General features: G+C 54.9%; 2 protein-coding genes across 2 annotated transcripts; both read right to left on the bottom strand.

Moving 5' to 3' along the window:
* Positions 1-3,784: 3,784 nt before the first annotated feature.
* LOC137152806 (CMRF35-like molecule 3) lies at positions 3,785-5,667 on the bottom strand. Its single transcript, XM_067547773.1, has 2 exons — positions 5,628-5,667; positions 3,785-4,152 (listed from the first exon to the last, which is right to left on the bottom strand). The coding sequence occupies exons 1-2, from the start codon at positions 5,665-5,667 to the stop codon at positions 3,785-3,787; spliced, it is 408 nt and encodes a 135-aa protein (XP_067403874.1).
* A 2,530-nt stretch (positions 5,668-8,197) lies between these two features.
* LOC137152807 (CMRF35-like molecule 5) lies at positions 8,198-13,128 on the bottom strand. Its single transcript, XM_067547775.1, has 5 exons — positions 13,089-13,128; positions 11,340-11,678; positions 10,734-10,829; positions 9,595-9,706; positions 8,198-8,858 (listed from the first exon to the last, which is right to left on the bottom strand). Exons 1-5 carry the CDS (start codon positions 13,126-13,128, stop codon positions 8,696-8,698), a joined length of 750 nt encoding a protein of 249 aa, XP_067403876.1. The 3' UTR covers positions 8,198-8,695.
* Between the last annotated feature and the right edge of the window lie 1,019 nt (positions 13,129-14,147).

The raw sequence follows: 14,147 nt of genomic DNA on the forward strand, positions 1-14,147 counted from the left end.
CTACATTGTATCCAAGCATCATTATTTCAAAATCTTACATATGTATATTGTGCTTCACTACTTTGGCTGTGGCTATCTTGTTACTTTTTTTTTTCATTCTGTACACACCTCGCCAGTGGCCCGACCATTCAGCAGTGCTGTGCACAGACTGTCTCAGACTAGGAAAAGGAAGAAACTAAACACCCTACCCTACCCCTGGAGACAGTGAAGAACACCCCACCCCGTTCACCCAAGACATAACTGTTCAAAAATACATTTTTGCATCTTTTCAAAACGTTTCTTTATTAAAGAAAATCTTGTTCATGAGGGATTTGCTGGGCAGAGATCCAGAAGGGCCTGTGTGTGTGTGTGTGGGGGGGGGGGGAGTAATCATCAAAGGAAAACATACAGGAACCGATAGCAGGCTTTCATCAAAGGCAAGCAGCACATGGGGGAAAGGAGGGGGGTTCATGAGAAAAGGCAAGGAACATATGGGGTGGTGCTGGGTGGATGCAACATACGGGGGGGGGGGCATGAGAAAAGGCTAGCAACCTACAGGGACAGAAATCACTAAAGCATCACTCATTCATTGCCTGCAGCAATTGAGAATTGTTCTGCTGGATGCCTTGAAACGGGGCAGCCTCGGCTGCTTCACCTTCTTGCTCTTTTTCTCAAGTATCCCATGCTAAAAAGTACCCCACTGTGAAATGCAATGGCGATCACAGGGAGCAAAAAAAAAAAAGAAAAAACCAGCTCAAAAATCCTTTTCCTGTTTGTTTGGGAGGGGGAAAGTGTGGGGGAAGCAGCGATGCATCCTGGGAGGATGCCACAGCCTCCATCGCTACACTGTCAGATAGCTACCCAGATTGCACTGCTTTCTAATTCGAAATAAGGCTGGGATGTGTGAACTCAAGAGACCAGCTCAAATAGCATAGTGAGAACGGTCTGATGCTATTTCTTTAAATCGGCTGCTAAAAGTCGATTTAAGCTGATTCGAATTAGCGCTGCAGTGTGAACATAGCCTGACTCTCCTTGTCAGGTGTAGAGAGCACAAAGATGGCAATAGGACTAGTCATGTGACTTATTGATCAGGTGCGTTCCTGTTTGCAGAAGTAGATTCTCAGGCGTGGTGCAGGAAGTGGAAGAAAGGAGCAGTAAAGAGGGCAATGAATGAGGAGGGGTAACGGTTACAGTGGCACAACCACATGCGTACGCAGCAGGCGTGTGCACATCGTAGTGGTTTCAAGGGGAAGGATTGTAATAATATGAGACCTGACTGAGGTAAGCATGTGCGTAACTTTAAGCACACGAGCAGTCCCACTGCACTTCGGAGAAGGAAGAGCGGTCCCGGTTACAACAGCTTCACTGGTTCATCAGAGCTGCCGCCCAGGCAGAATGATAGTTCTGCAGGGTATAGGCCATGCAGCCCCACGTCCCAGGGCGACCGGCCGTAGGGTGGAAATGATGAGAGAAGACAGAGGCGCGGGGTTTAGTCTGAGGTCTCACAGGTCAGAGATGTCATGTGGAGAGGCAGACACAAGGGGTGATTTGTCCAGTCTCAGACATGCTGCCTGGGAAAATGCAATCCTGAAGTGTGAAGGAAGAAGAAGGGGCACACACACACCCCGACCTTGCCCTGATTCCAGTGAGATGGCGGCTCATAAGGTGTGTTTACACTGCAGCGGGGAGCCGCCCTTCCAGCCCAGGCAGACCTACTGGTGCAGTGGGGCTCCTGCTAGTGCTAGCGATAGCTGAGAAGATGTTGCTTAGACATTGCAAGTTGGGCTGTCAAGCCTAGAGGTCACGTAGGTTTGAGACCCAGAGCTACCATGTCTACACGGCTATTTGTAACACACCAGCGCAAGCCCCACATCACAAGTCTGTGTCCTCGGGCTGGGAGCTCACACCCAGCTGCAGTGTAGACTCACCCATAAGTGACCTGGCTGAAGCACTCGTACTCACCCAGGGGAAGTAGCATCTTGGATAGAGGAGAAGCTGGATTGCCCTTCCTCAGCAGTTGTCCAGGTGGAAGTAGATTTTGGGGAGGAGGAAGAAGCTGGTTGCTTTGGCGTTGTGGGAGACCTTCCTGCTGCGCTGGGGGTAGGAGCAGCTGTCGCTAAAAACAGATTCACTAAATGAAACTCCACTGGAGGAAATGCAGTTTTCTCAATGGCACTAAACATTCTTGTTCCAAAGTTTAGGCAAGAGGCACAGGGGAGGGATTCTCCTCTCTGCCGGGCCCCTGCAGCCTGTTCAGGTGGGACAGAGGGGCCATGAAAGCCCTGCAGTCACCAGGCCAGAAACGCCCCGGCGTGAGAAGTGCACAAGGCCGTCTGCTGCCTCCCACCATTGCAAACCCGGGCGGGGATATGCTAGAGTGGGGATGGAGGTGGGGGGGCATCTCTCTCTCTCTCTCTCTCTCTCTCTCTCTCTCTCTCACACTAAGGACTACAGAAACTCTCTGCTTCTGAGAGGTGCAGAGTAGAACATAGGCAGCCCTTGGGGGCAGGATGTGGGAAATAAGAGCAGCCATTTCTCTAACTAGTACCTGTGGCAGCCCAGAACTGGAAAGTTGCAGGGGTGACTTAGAGCTGTCTTTGCTCCCCCTCCTCTTGGGTTGGGCATCCCCGAGGCAGAGCACAGAATTCCAGCCACAGTTTTTCACCTCTATGGCCCAGCCACGCTCTGCTGAACTAGTACTATAGAACAGATTTAGTATGTCCGCCCTCGCTGTTATCTTCTCTCTCTGGTCGGTGCCCCACAGGGGTGAAAGCTGCCAGAATCTACCGCGTGTTAGAAAACATTTGTAAACTGGGTCTGCTTTTCACTCCTGCCCCTTTATCTGGTTTAAATGCAATGCGGAGTCTCTGCGTCCAGACGCGGAATCAGGGTATGAGTGGAGCAGAGAGCTCCGTGCCGGCCAGAGACATTGGTGACTGGTTTCTCTGCTACCTGCTAGTAACCAGCGCTGCCTGGCCACGCTCGTGCTGGGGGCACTGTCTGCAGGGGAGGCGCTGAGCTGGCGGTGTCACGGCTCACACGTCCGTCCGTGTAGGTGTCGGGCCTGGAGCTGGACTCCACGGACAGGAATTCCTTAGGAGATTATTGCACTGGGGTTAAGTGCAGGGCCTGTCTCTATATAATGTATATTCTCCCTGAATGGCGGGTATAAAGCTGGGCCGGTCCCCACGAGCCATCAGCCCTCGCCTGACACTGCCGGTCTTTTATTCACCTGCAACTTCCCCATCCCTGCCAGCAGCGACACAGACGCCCGGACCCCCCCGCTGCCCGCTCCCGCCTCTCCCGGTGCGATACCGGCCTGTGTCGCTCCGGCGGGTTCCCAGGAGCACTAACAGCCCCTCCGCCCTCGGAAATCAAGGCAGCTTCTTCCATCGAGCTTCTCCCTCCGCCCCGAGCCCGTGGCTGAGCCCAGGGAGCAAACACGTGGCAGCTGGTGCCGGGCGAGGGAGGGAGGCGCAGCACCCAGGAGAACAGCCCCGGGGGAAAGCAGGGCCCCTCCCCCTCCGCACCCGGCATTGCCGGGTAAATACCCGGGGCCTTATCACAGGTGCTGCCGCGCAGCCTGGGGCGGGGGATGTAGCGTGTGCCGGGGGCGAGGCCGGGCCGGGCCGGGCCAAAACTGGCCCTGGATCGAGAAGTGCCTTTTCTAGGCCGCGCCTGGATTCACCCCCTGGGCCCCGCACAGCCCCCCTCATCCAGCGCTGCAGCCCCTGAGCGGCCAGAGTCTGTGCGGGCAGCGCCGGGCACCGGCTGCCGGGCTGTGCCTGAACTGCTGCACCCGGAGTTAGCGCTCGGAGCAGCGCAGCGATGTACCTGGGGTGACGATGACTTCCACGTTGTGCACGGGATCAAACCCAGCCTTGTCTATCCCGCACAGGTAAGTGCCGGCGTCTGCCGCGGTCAGGTTCTCCACGGTCACAGTGAACGAGCTCAGCCTGTGATTGTCTCGCAGGGAGACGCGGCCCCGCTTCACCTCGGCCTCTGTCCCGCTGCTCTCAGCGATGTAGACATCATCGAAACAGCGGTACCGCGATCCTGGCCAGCACCAGTACTTCTTATAACTCTCGTAGCCTCTGTCATAGGAGCAGAGCACAGCCACCGACCCGCCCGCGGGGCCGCGCACTGTCCCGGGGCCCGTCACCGCCCAGCAGCCTGCGGGAGACAGACAGACAGACAGACAGACACAGGGCGTCGTTACCTGCGAAACCAACAGAAAATGGCTCGTGCCAGTGGCGAACGGGGGAGGGGGGCACAGCCGGCGCCGGCCTGCGGGGGGTCGCTGGGCCGGGCCGGCCTTTCCCCATGTGCAGGGGGCGGGGGGCACATCCAGGCAGTTCCCGCCCCCTAGTCCGGGGGATGAGGACGCCTCTCAGTCGGAGCTGGGCTGGAGCAGCGGGTAAGTCCGGAGCGGCGCAGGAGGCTCGGAGGGCAGCTGCTCCTGCGACCCCCTCGGTGCGTGGTGAAGAGCCGGGCTGGCCGCGTCTGAGCTGGGACCGGGCTGCGGCGCTGGAGCGGGGGAGGCGGGCGCTGCGTGGAGGGTAAATGCGCGGCGGAGCCGAGCCTGCATTTGCGTCCCCTCCACCCAGGGCTCACGCCTCCCCCCGCAGGTGCAGATCCCCCCTCTCCGGTGCAGCTGGGGGCAGTGCCGGGATCCCTCCTGCCCTGCGCGGGTGGACGCAGACGCAGGCTTGGTCCCGGGATCCCAGAGACCCGCGGTAGGTCACTGCCCTGTGCTCCGGGGAATGTTGTGCTGACATCTGAGCATTTCCCTGCCCAGAGCAGGAGGCCGGGATGTGCTGAGAGACGCAGGGACCCAACTCACGGCCTGCTGGGCAATAAAACCCCAAACAGACAAACACTGCCGTCCCCAGCCCACAGCGAGAGAGCAGCTCCCCCTTCACATGCCCTGCCGAGCAGTGCTAAGGTGTGACACTGGGCAAGCGGGATCCCTGTTCCCTTCCTTCGTGCTGGTTCCAGCCTCAGGATCTGCAGGAAAGAGACACACACCAGTGGAGTTTCCCCAACCCCAATTACTGAGCCAGGGAGAAGTATCCTCCCTGCAAGGAAGCGCAGATGGTGGGTGACTCTCAGGAATAACCACAGCAGAGAATGTGTTTGCCAGTTAGCAGGTGCTGCTGCAGATCTGGACCCCCTGTAACTGCTGCTGATGGAGCATCACAGGAAAACTGTGGGAGCAAACTCTACATAGCCAGAGAGCGAGAGAGAGAGACCGTGGGACAGTCGCATTGTCCCCTTCTGGGCCGGGAAGTTTCTGGTAACTTACAAATGTAAAGCACCAACCTGCAGTAGTTTTACCAACAGCTGATTTCTGCAGAATAGCTCCTAGTGAATGAGCAGCTACATCAAAGGTAAGGAGCAGCATAAATAACACAGAGCCCACCCGAGAGGCAGGTTCATAGACAAAGGTACAAAACCCCGCTCTCCGGGAGCAGTGCACTGTCTCCTGCAGGCTCACTGCAAGTCTCAAGGACCCTTCCCACAATGCCTTCTCAGCAGCCGCCGACCCGCACTCTGCTAACACAGACAGATGCGGGTGTGCGAAGGGCCCGAGGAGGAAGAACACTGGCTGTTTCTGCTGGTGCATACAGAGCTCGTCGCCTTCTTACCTGGGATAAGTATCCAACCCAGAACTGGGAAAATCCTCATTGTTCTGCCTCTCCCCACAGGCTGGCCGGACGTTGATTCCAGGTAAGTCTCTCTCCAGGACAATCCTCTCTCTGTTACCAGGAGGCACCAGGTCTGGGTTTCTGCTGTAGGAGTTTGCAGTGAAACTCAGGCTCTGTAACTAGTTCTTTCATTGCAAGGGTTCCTCCTATCTGCGCAACCTCACTGCCCTCGAGGAGGCTAAAGGGGAAGTGGCTGGTGTCTCTCAGTGCCTGGTTGTTTGATTGGTGGTCGGGGTGTTCTCTTTTTGTGTTGTTACTCACACCATGAACATGAGCTCTTACAGGGTCTGGTGGAAAACGGAAGCAGCAGTTGCAAGCAGTTCTGAAATTTCAGTGGATTTCCACCGTCAGACCCTTCCCCTGAAGCACAGAAATATCCCAGCCTCCTCTTACTTGGCAGATCTGCCCTGGGCAGTGTGTAGATCAACTCCCCGCTGCCCAGTGACCCAACCTAGCCTTACAGACAATGGACTCCATCAGCAATGCCAGCAGCAGAAAAGGAACCCATCCAGGGCACCACATGCCTCTGAAGGTTTCCACTTTGTTCTTCGATCTGGTTGAGGTTGTTAGTGTGGAAAGCTTTCCTGCTGATCAGGGTCTAGTTGAAACCGAAAGCTTTGTGGGGGAAATTCCAGTGAAACGTGTTTGTTTTCCTGCAGGCAAATTTGAAATGAAATTTTTCAGTTTGAATCAATGTTGAAAAGTGAAATGAAAATGTTAGTTCTGTTTTGTCTTGGATTTTTTTTCCTTTAGGTATTTTGGGGGGGAAATGAAGGGAAACAATATTATAAGTACAATAAATTGTTAATTCAAAATGACAATTCTTGTTTTTAATCAATTCAAAATGTTAGCGAAAACCTGAAAAATGTCAACTAAATTTTTGAACCCACATTTTTTTAATTGTTTTTTATTATTATTATTATTATTATTATTTATTTCTCATGGTGTAAAACGTCTGTTTTCTGACCAGCTCCGCCTTGTCCTGCACCAACTGTCGTGTGTTGTCCCTGTTTAGATTGGAAACGCTTCAGCGCAGGGACAGTCTCTCCTTCTGTATTTGTACAATCCCCAGGACAAGCAGGCTGGGATCTCTATTGGGTCCTCTCGGTGCTGCGGGGCTAGAAATCAGTAGCAAGAGAAATGGCAGCGAAGGTTGCACCCCAGCACACTGCGCCCAGCCCAAACCCTTCACACATGGAAATCGAAAGTCAGGTGCAGAGACTTGAGCGTCCCTTTCCACCTTCGTCTTGCCTGCATGTCTGTGAGGAACACCTTAAGGGCTGCAGTGCGTTAACTTCCACTGCTAACAACCAAACACAATCCGTACCCGAGTTCATCCAAGATGCAGCCTAATGCAAAGCGTTACTAGTGACCTGACATGCTCCGTACCAAGAGTGCAGCACCTCTGACTGTCACACTGCCCATGCACCGGGCAAATTACTAGTGCCTTAGCACAGCGAGGTGCCGGGTGAGGATTTGTGTTTGGAGATAGTGACTGGGGGCTTGTCTGCAATTGAAACGCTGTTGCAGCCCCGGGACACCGGTACAGCTGTGCCACGGGAGCTCTTCAGTGTAGACACTCTCTCTCACCAGTAGTAGGGGTTCTGCTGTTGACGTAGGAAATCCACCTCCCCGAGAGGCAGTAGCTAGGTCATCGGGAGAATTGTGGATGTGGGTTTTTCACACCCCGGAGGTAGTTAAGGTGACTTAATGCTCTAGTGTGGACCAGCCCTGGTTCAGTCTCTTCAGAATATGGTGCAGTGGAGCTGGCTGGGGTTTGTGTTCGAGACCTGAGTTCTGGGCCTGCTCTGCCTGTCTATGAGCTCTCTGCTAACTCGTTAACAAATGACAGCAGGGAGTATTTAGCAGCTCTTCCCTGACTGTCCCCTAGGTTGGGGTTCCTGACCTTAGCCGGTAACTAGGATAGCAAATGTCATGGGAATTCAACCAGCAGTTAGAAGAGGTGAGATCCAAACTTCTGGTTATCTGTTTCCTAGCACGGGGACCTTCACTGTGTTACAGGGGCACTGAGTATCATTATTATTACCCTTGCAAGTGAGTGCTGGTGTTCGAATGCCAGCAGAATTGCTATCGAAGTCAGTGGGTTCAGTCTGGCACAGAAACGTGTCATTATGGCTAGAAAGTTACAAAATACACTAGGCAAATACCTCCTTTGGATAACTGAGCAATATTCAAACAATAAGCAGATGATGAGGAGAAACAATGTGGCTCAAGGACCGATCCCAGAGTGTCTTTGATTTCTTGCCAAATGGGTATATTTTTCATCCAACCAGGAATAATTCAAATCGTGTTCAAAGCTCATGTTCTGTAGCCACAGTTGCTTATGCCTGCAGTGACTTTGGCTTTTGGTTCTCCCACCCTTTCTCCCACGATGAGCTATTTTTCACATTTTCTTCTCTGTAGGACTCCCCCTGTCATGCCCATGCAGCTTCGCATCAGGGATTTTCTCTCATCCCAGTAAATGCTCAGGATTCAGACAGCCGCTTGCAGGAGGGGCAGAGAGTCAGACAGATGTCTCCAGGGGAGTCTGTCTCTGTAGAACGTGAGGAAAAAGCTTTATTGCAAAACACATTTGATTGGCATGTTACAGGTTAGAAGTAACTGAAATGACTCCTTCTGAGGTATGATCTGAGGCTATCCCCTGCGTGCATGTCACTGAGACCAGATTATGTTTGAGTCCTTCCCAGGGGCTCAGTGCAGAAGAGGCAGAAGCGGTGGTGATGAACAATGGAAAAGGAGCTGTAGAAAGTGCGATCCAGCTGCAAAAAGCCACAACCAAACCGCAGGAAGGGGATGAGTCCCTCCGTCAGCTACGCAGGCTCTGACACTTGATATTTTCTCTGTGTTCAGGTGGGGAACTGTGGCCTTTGGGGCTCATCCCCCTCCTTTCTCCTCACTCTGGAGTAAGTTCTGGATCTGCGGAAGCCTTCAGCAGGATTCCATTTCCACAGATCCACGTGGGCTCTGGTTGTGGGTAGATGCTGTGCTCAGAGCTGGGAGCTCACGGTATGAATTTGGAGGCTCTCACGATGTCTGCCTGGCATCTCCCTGCAGTTCTTCCTGTACCATAGGTTCATCCCGACAATGCACAGAAGGATGGGGACTTTCCAGATGACCAGGAGCAGGAAATGGATGTTGCTGAGCTGGGCTCTGTGGAGGAGAGAGGAAATAAAAGCTGTGAACCCAGCAGATGTGCCCAGACTGCTCCCAACCATGCGTTCCCTGCCGCTCTGCCTGAGTGGGAAGGTGTGAACGAGGCGGAGAGGGACACACACAGGCCTCAGCACCCTGCCCTGCTAGTGCGTCCCAGCAGTTAATCACACGAGCTGCCTTTGACCCACGGGACAGTCAGCCAGACGTCTAGACCCTGAAGTGATTGGAACCAGACACTCCCTGTCTGATGCTTCCCTGCAGCAAGTTCCCTGCCAAGGTATCTAACCCCCCAAAGCGTCCACGTTGTTTCGGGGAAAAAACATGGTTAGTTTTTTCTGTGGGACCTTATCACCAAGAATATGAGAGTTCTTGGCTTCTCTGGGTGAAGTGTGGGACCTCTTCTCTCTAGATGACCATAAATATTTCCATATTTCATAGATCTCCTCCAACGTGATGGGCATTTGGGAGTTTCTCAATGTGGCAAAAACCAGTCTGGTTTCCATGAGATCGTGTTAAAGGGATTTGGATCTCAGCACCAGAGAGAAAATCACCGGGAGTGTTACTAAGGTAGAATGGAATAGGGACCATCTGTAACACCGATGGGCAGGAAGGGCAGAGATGCAGCAGAGACATCTGGGTGGGCTGGGATACGAGGGACAAGCTTAGGGCCCTTGGGCATGGCACATGGTGGCAATAAGGGTGAGGCTCAGTCCAGCAGAGCCCTGACACTCACAGTGCGTGGGTGTCGTTCCTGCTTATAGAGATTGTAATTGGTGTGGTAGCAGCATTGCCGGGCTGCTGTGCTGTGGCTGGGGGTCTTCCAGTGGGGGCCGAGGTACGGATGGCTGCAGATGAAAAGAGAGAGAGAGCCAGCGTTACTTGCAGAAACCCCGACCTGAATCCCTTCACTCCCTGTAGAGAGTCACCAGGGCAGAATTGCCCGAGCATGAAAACTGCACTAGGCTGCAACAAGGGGCCCTATGCTGCCTACCACCGCTGCAAAGCCTGGTACGGGGTACGCTAGTGTGGGACTGCGGCAACCGGGAGTGTCTCTCACCTAGGGCTATAAAAACTATGATGCTAAGGAGGGCAGCGTGGTACAGAGGTAACCCGCGGGGGCAGGTTGTGGGAAATTAGAGCTGCCTGTGGCGGCCCAGAACTGGAAAGATGCAGGGGTAACTTCGAGCTGTCTTTGCTCCTCCTGCCCCTGGGTGGGGCCATCCGAGAGGCAGAGCAGAGAATTTCAGCCACAGATTCTTCACCTCTATGGCCCAGCCACGCTCCGCTGAGCTAACACCATAGAGCAGATTTAGTACGTCCGCACTCGCTGTTATCTTCGCTTGCTGGCTGGTGCCGCACAGCAGTGGCCACAGGATGAAAGAAGCGAAGGAACAGGGCTTCAGGGGGCGAAAGCTACCAGAATCTACAGCGCTTTAGAAAACATTTGTAAACTGGGTCTGCTTTTCACTCCTGCCCCTTTGGCTGGTTTAAGTGTAACGAGGCGGCTCTGTGTCCAGACGCGGAATCAGGGCATGAGTGGAGCAGAGAGCTCCGTGCCGGCCAGAGACATTGGTGACTGGTTTCTCTGCTACCTGCTAGTAACCAGCGCTGCCTGGCCACGCTCGTGCTGGGGGCACTGTCTGCAGGGCAGGCGCTGAGCTGGCGGTGTCACGGCTCACACGTCCGTCCGTGTAGGTGTCGGGCCTGGAGCTGGACTCCACGGACAGGAATTCCTTAGGAGATTATTGCACTGGGGTTAAGTGCAGGGCCTGTCCCTATATAATGTATATTCTACCTGAATGGCGGGTATAAAGCTGGGCCGGTCCCCACGAGCCATCAGCCCTCGCCTGACACTGCCGGTCTTTTATTCACCTGCAACTTCCCCATCCCTGCCAGCAGCGACACAGACGCCCGGACCCCCCCGCTGCCCGCTCCCGCCTCTCCCGGTGCCGATACCGGCCTGTGTCGCTCCGGCGGGTTCCCAGGAGCACTAACAGCCCCGCCCCCTCGGAAATCAAGGCAGCTTCTTCCATCGAGCTTCCCCCTCCGCCCCGAGCCCGTGGCTGAGCCCAGGGAGCAAACACGTGGCAGCTGGTGCCGGGCGAGGGAGGGAGGCGCAGCACCCAGGAGAACAGCCCCGGGGGGAAGCAGGGCCCCTCCCCCTCCGCACCCTGCATGGCCGGGTAAATACCCGGGGCCTTATCACAGGTGCTGCCGCGCAGCCTGGGGCGGGGAACGCAGCGTGTGCCGGGGGCGAGGCCGGGCCGGGCCGGGCCGAAACTGGCCCTGGATCGAGAAGTGTCTTTCTAGGCCGCGCCTGGATTCACCCCCTGGGCCCCCACAACCCCCCGCCCCCCCATCCAGCGCTGCAGCCCCTGAGCGGCCAGAGTCTGTGCGGGCAGCGCCGGGCACCGGCTGCCGGGCTGTGCCTGAACTGCTGCACCCGGAGTTAGCGCTCGGAGCAGCGCAGCGATGTACCTGGGGTGACGATGACTTCCACGTTGTGCACGGGATCAAACCCAGCCTTGTCTATCCCACACTGGTAAGTGCCGGCGTCTGCCGGGGTCAGGTTCTCCACGGTCACAGTGAACGATCTCAGCGTGTGATTGTCTCGCAGGGAGACGCGGCCCCGCTTCACCTCGGCCTCTGTCCCGCTGCTCTCAGCGATGTAGACCTCATCGAAACAGCGGGCCCACGATCCTGGCCGGCACCAGAACTTCTTATAACTTTCGTAGCCTCTGTCATAGGAGCAGCGCACAGTCACCGACCCGCCCGCGGGGCCACGCACTGTCCCGGGACCCGTCAGCGCCCAGCAGCCTGCGGGAGACAGACAGACAGACACAGACAGACACAGGGCGTCGTTACCTGCGAAACGAACAGAAAAGGTCCCGTGCCAGTGGCGGACGGGGGGAGGTGGGCACATCCCGGCAGCTCCTTCCCCCCAGTCAGGCGAGTGAGGCCGACTCCGAAACCGAGCTGGGCTTCAGGGCTGCAGCAGCGGGTAAGTCCGGATGGGCGCAGGAGGCTCGGAGGGCAGCTGCTCCTGTGACCCCCTCGCTGCGTTGTGAAGAGCCGGGCCGGCCGCGGGTGAGGCGGCCCCGTCTGCGCTGGCGCCGGGCTGCGGGGCTGGAGCTGGGGAGGTGGGCGCTGAGTGGCGGGTAAGTGCGCGGCGGAGCAAAGCCTGCATTTGCCTCCACCCCCTCCCCTCCCCAGGTCTCACGCCTCCCCCCCGCAGGTGCAGATCCCCCCCCTCCGACGCAGCTAGGGCCGGTGCCGGGATCCCTCCTGCCCTGTGCGGGTGGACGCAGACGCACGCTTGGTCCCGGGATCCCAGAGACCCGCGGTAGGTCACTGCCCTGTGCCCCGGGGAATGTTGCGCTGACATCTGAGCATTTGCCTGCCCAGAGCAGGAGGCCGGGATGTGCTGAGAGACGCAGGGACCCAACTCACAGCCTGCTGGGCAACAAAACCCCAAACAGACAATCACTGCCGTCCCCAGCCCACAGCGAGAGAGCAGCTCCCCCTTCACATGCCCTGCCGAGCAGTGCCAAGGTGTGACACTGGGCAAGCGGGATCCCTGTTCCCTTCCTTCGTGCTGGTTCCAGCCTCAGGATCTCCAGGAAAGAGACACACACCAGTGGAGTTTCCCCAACCCCAATTACTGAGCCAGGGAGAAGTATCCTCCCTGCAAGGAAGCGCAGATGGTGGGTGGCTCTCAGGAATAACCACAGCAGAAAATGTGTTTGCCAGTTACCAGGTGCTGCTGCAGATCTGGACCCCCTGTAACTGCTGCTGATGGAGCATCACAGGAAAATGTGGGAGCAAACTCTACATAGCCAGAGAGAGAGAGAGAGACCGTGGGACAGTCGCATTGTCCCCTTCTGGGCTGGGAAGTTTTTGGTAACTTACAAATGTAAAGCACCAACCTGCAGTAGTTTTACCAACAGTTGATTTCTGCAGAATAGCTCCTAGTGAATGAGCAGCTTCGCCAGCTGTAAGGAGCAGCATAAATAACACAGAGCCCACCCGTGAGGCAGGTTCAAAAGTCTCTAAGAGCAGAGCACTGAGGCTCCTGCAGGTTTATTGGAAACTTCTAGGACCATTCCTGGAATCCCTTCTTAGCAGCCGCACTCTGCTAACACACACAGATGTGTGTGTGCGAAGGGCCCGAGGAGGAAGAACACTGGCTGTTTCTGCTGGTGCGTACAGAGCTCGTTGCCTTCTTACCTGGGATAAGCATCCAACCCAGAACTGGGAAAATCCTCATTGTTCTGCCTCTCCCCACAGGCTGGAGGGACGTTGATTCCAGGTAAGTCTCTCTCCAGGAAAATCCTCTCTCTGTGTTACCAGGAGGCACCAGGTCTGCGTTTCTGCTGATGCAGTTTGCAATGAAACTCAGGCTCTGTAACTAGTTCTTTCATTGCAAGGGTTCCTCCTATCTGCGCAACCTCACTGCCCTCGGAGCAGGCTAAGGGGGAAGTGGCTGGTGTCTCTCAGTGCCTGGTGGTTTGATTGCTGTCGTGGGGGTGTTCTGTTTTTGTTTTGTTATTCTCACACCATCAACAGGACTTCTTACAGGGTCTGGTAGAAAACGGAAGCAGCAGTTGCAAGCAGTTCCTGAAATTTCAGTGGATTTCCACCATCAAACCCTTCCCTTGAAGTACACAAATATCCCAGCCTCCTCTTACTTGGCAGATCTGCCCTGGGCAGTGTGTAGATCAACTCCCCGCTGCCCAGTGACCCAACCTAGCCTTGCAGAAAATGGACTCCATCAGCAATGACAGCAGCAGAAAAGGAACCCATCCTGGGCACCACATGCCTCTGAAGGTTTCCACTTTGTTCTTCGATCTGGATGAAATTGTTAGTGTGGAAAGCTTTCCTGCTGATCAGTGTCTAGTTGAAACTGAAAGCTTTGTGGGGAAATTCCAGTGAAACCTGTTTGTTTTCCTGCAGGCAAATTTGAAATGAAAATTTTCAGTTTGAACCAATGTTGCAAATGAAATGAAAATGTTAGTTTTGTTTTGTCTTGGATTTTGTTTCCTTTAGGATTTTTTGGGGAAAAAAAAGAAGGGAAACAATATTGTAAGTAAATTCAAAATGTTGATTCAAAATGACAATTCTTGTTTTTAATCAATTTAAAATGTTCTGGAACAACCTGAAAATTTTCATCTGTATTTTTGAGCCAAATTTTTAAAATATTTTTTTTGGAATTTCTCATGGGGGACAAATGTCTATTTTCTGACCAGCTCCGCTTTGTCATGCACCCAGTGTCGTGTGTTGTCCCTA

Source organism: Emydura macquarii, unplaced genomic scaffold (assembly GCF_026122565.2).
Source record: "Emydura macquarii macquarii isolate MOO-44397 ecotype Brisbane River unplaced genomic scaffold, CSIRO-AGI_Emac_v2 contig_1230, whole genome shotgun sequence".
NCBI lineage: Eukaryota > Metazoa > Chordata > Testudines > Chelidae > Emydura > Emydura macquarii.

What these genes read in the sequence shown, in the direction of transcription:
- LOC137152806 (XM_067547773.1), bottom strand. Translation starts at nt 5,667, where the DNA reads ATGAGGATTTTCCCAGTTCTGGGTTGGATACTTATCCCAG. An exon ending in GGGTTGGATACTTATCCCAG is followed by an intron (nt 4,153 to 5,627) that starts GTAAGAAGGCGA and finishes TGTCTCCCGCAG; the next exon opens with GCTGCTGGGCGGTGACGGGC.
- LOC137152807 (XM_067547775.1), bottom strand. Translation starts at nt 13,128, where the DNA reads ATGAGGATTTTCCCAGTTCTGGGTTGGATGCTTATCCCAG. An exon ending in GGGTTGGATGCTTATCCCAG is followed by an intron (nt 11,679 to 13,088) that starts GTAAGAAGGCAA and finishes TGTCTCCCGCAG; the next exon opens with GCTGCTGGGCGCTGACGGGT. An exon ending in GGAAGTCATCGTCACCCCAG is followed by an intron (nt 10,830 to 11,339) that starts GTACATCGCTGC and finishes AACCCGCCGGAG; the next exon opens with CGACACAGGCCGGTATCGGC.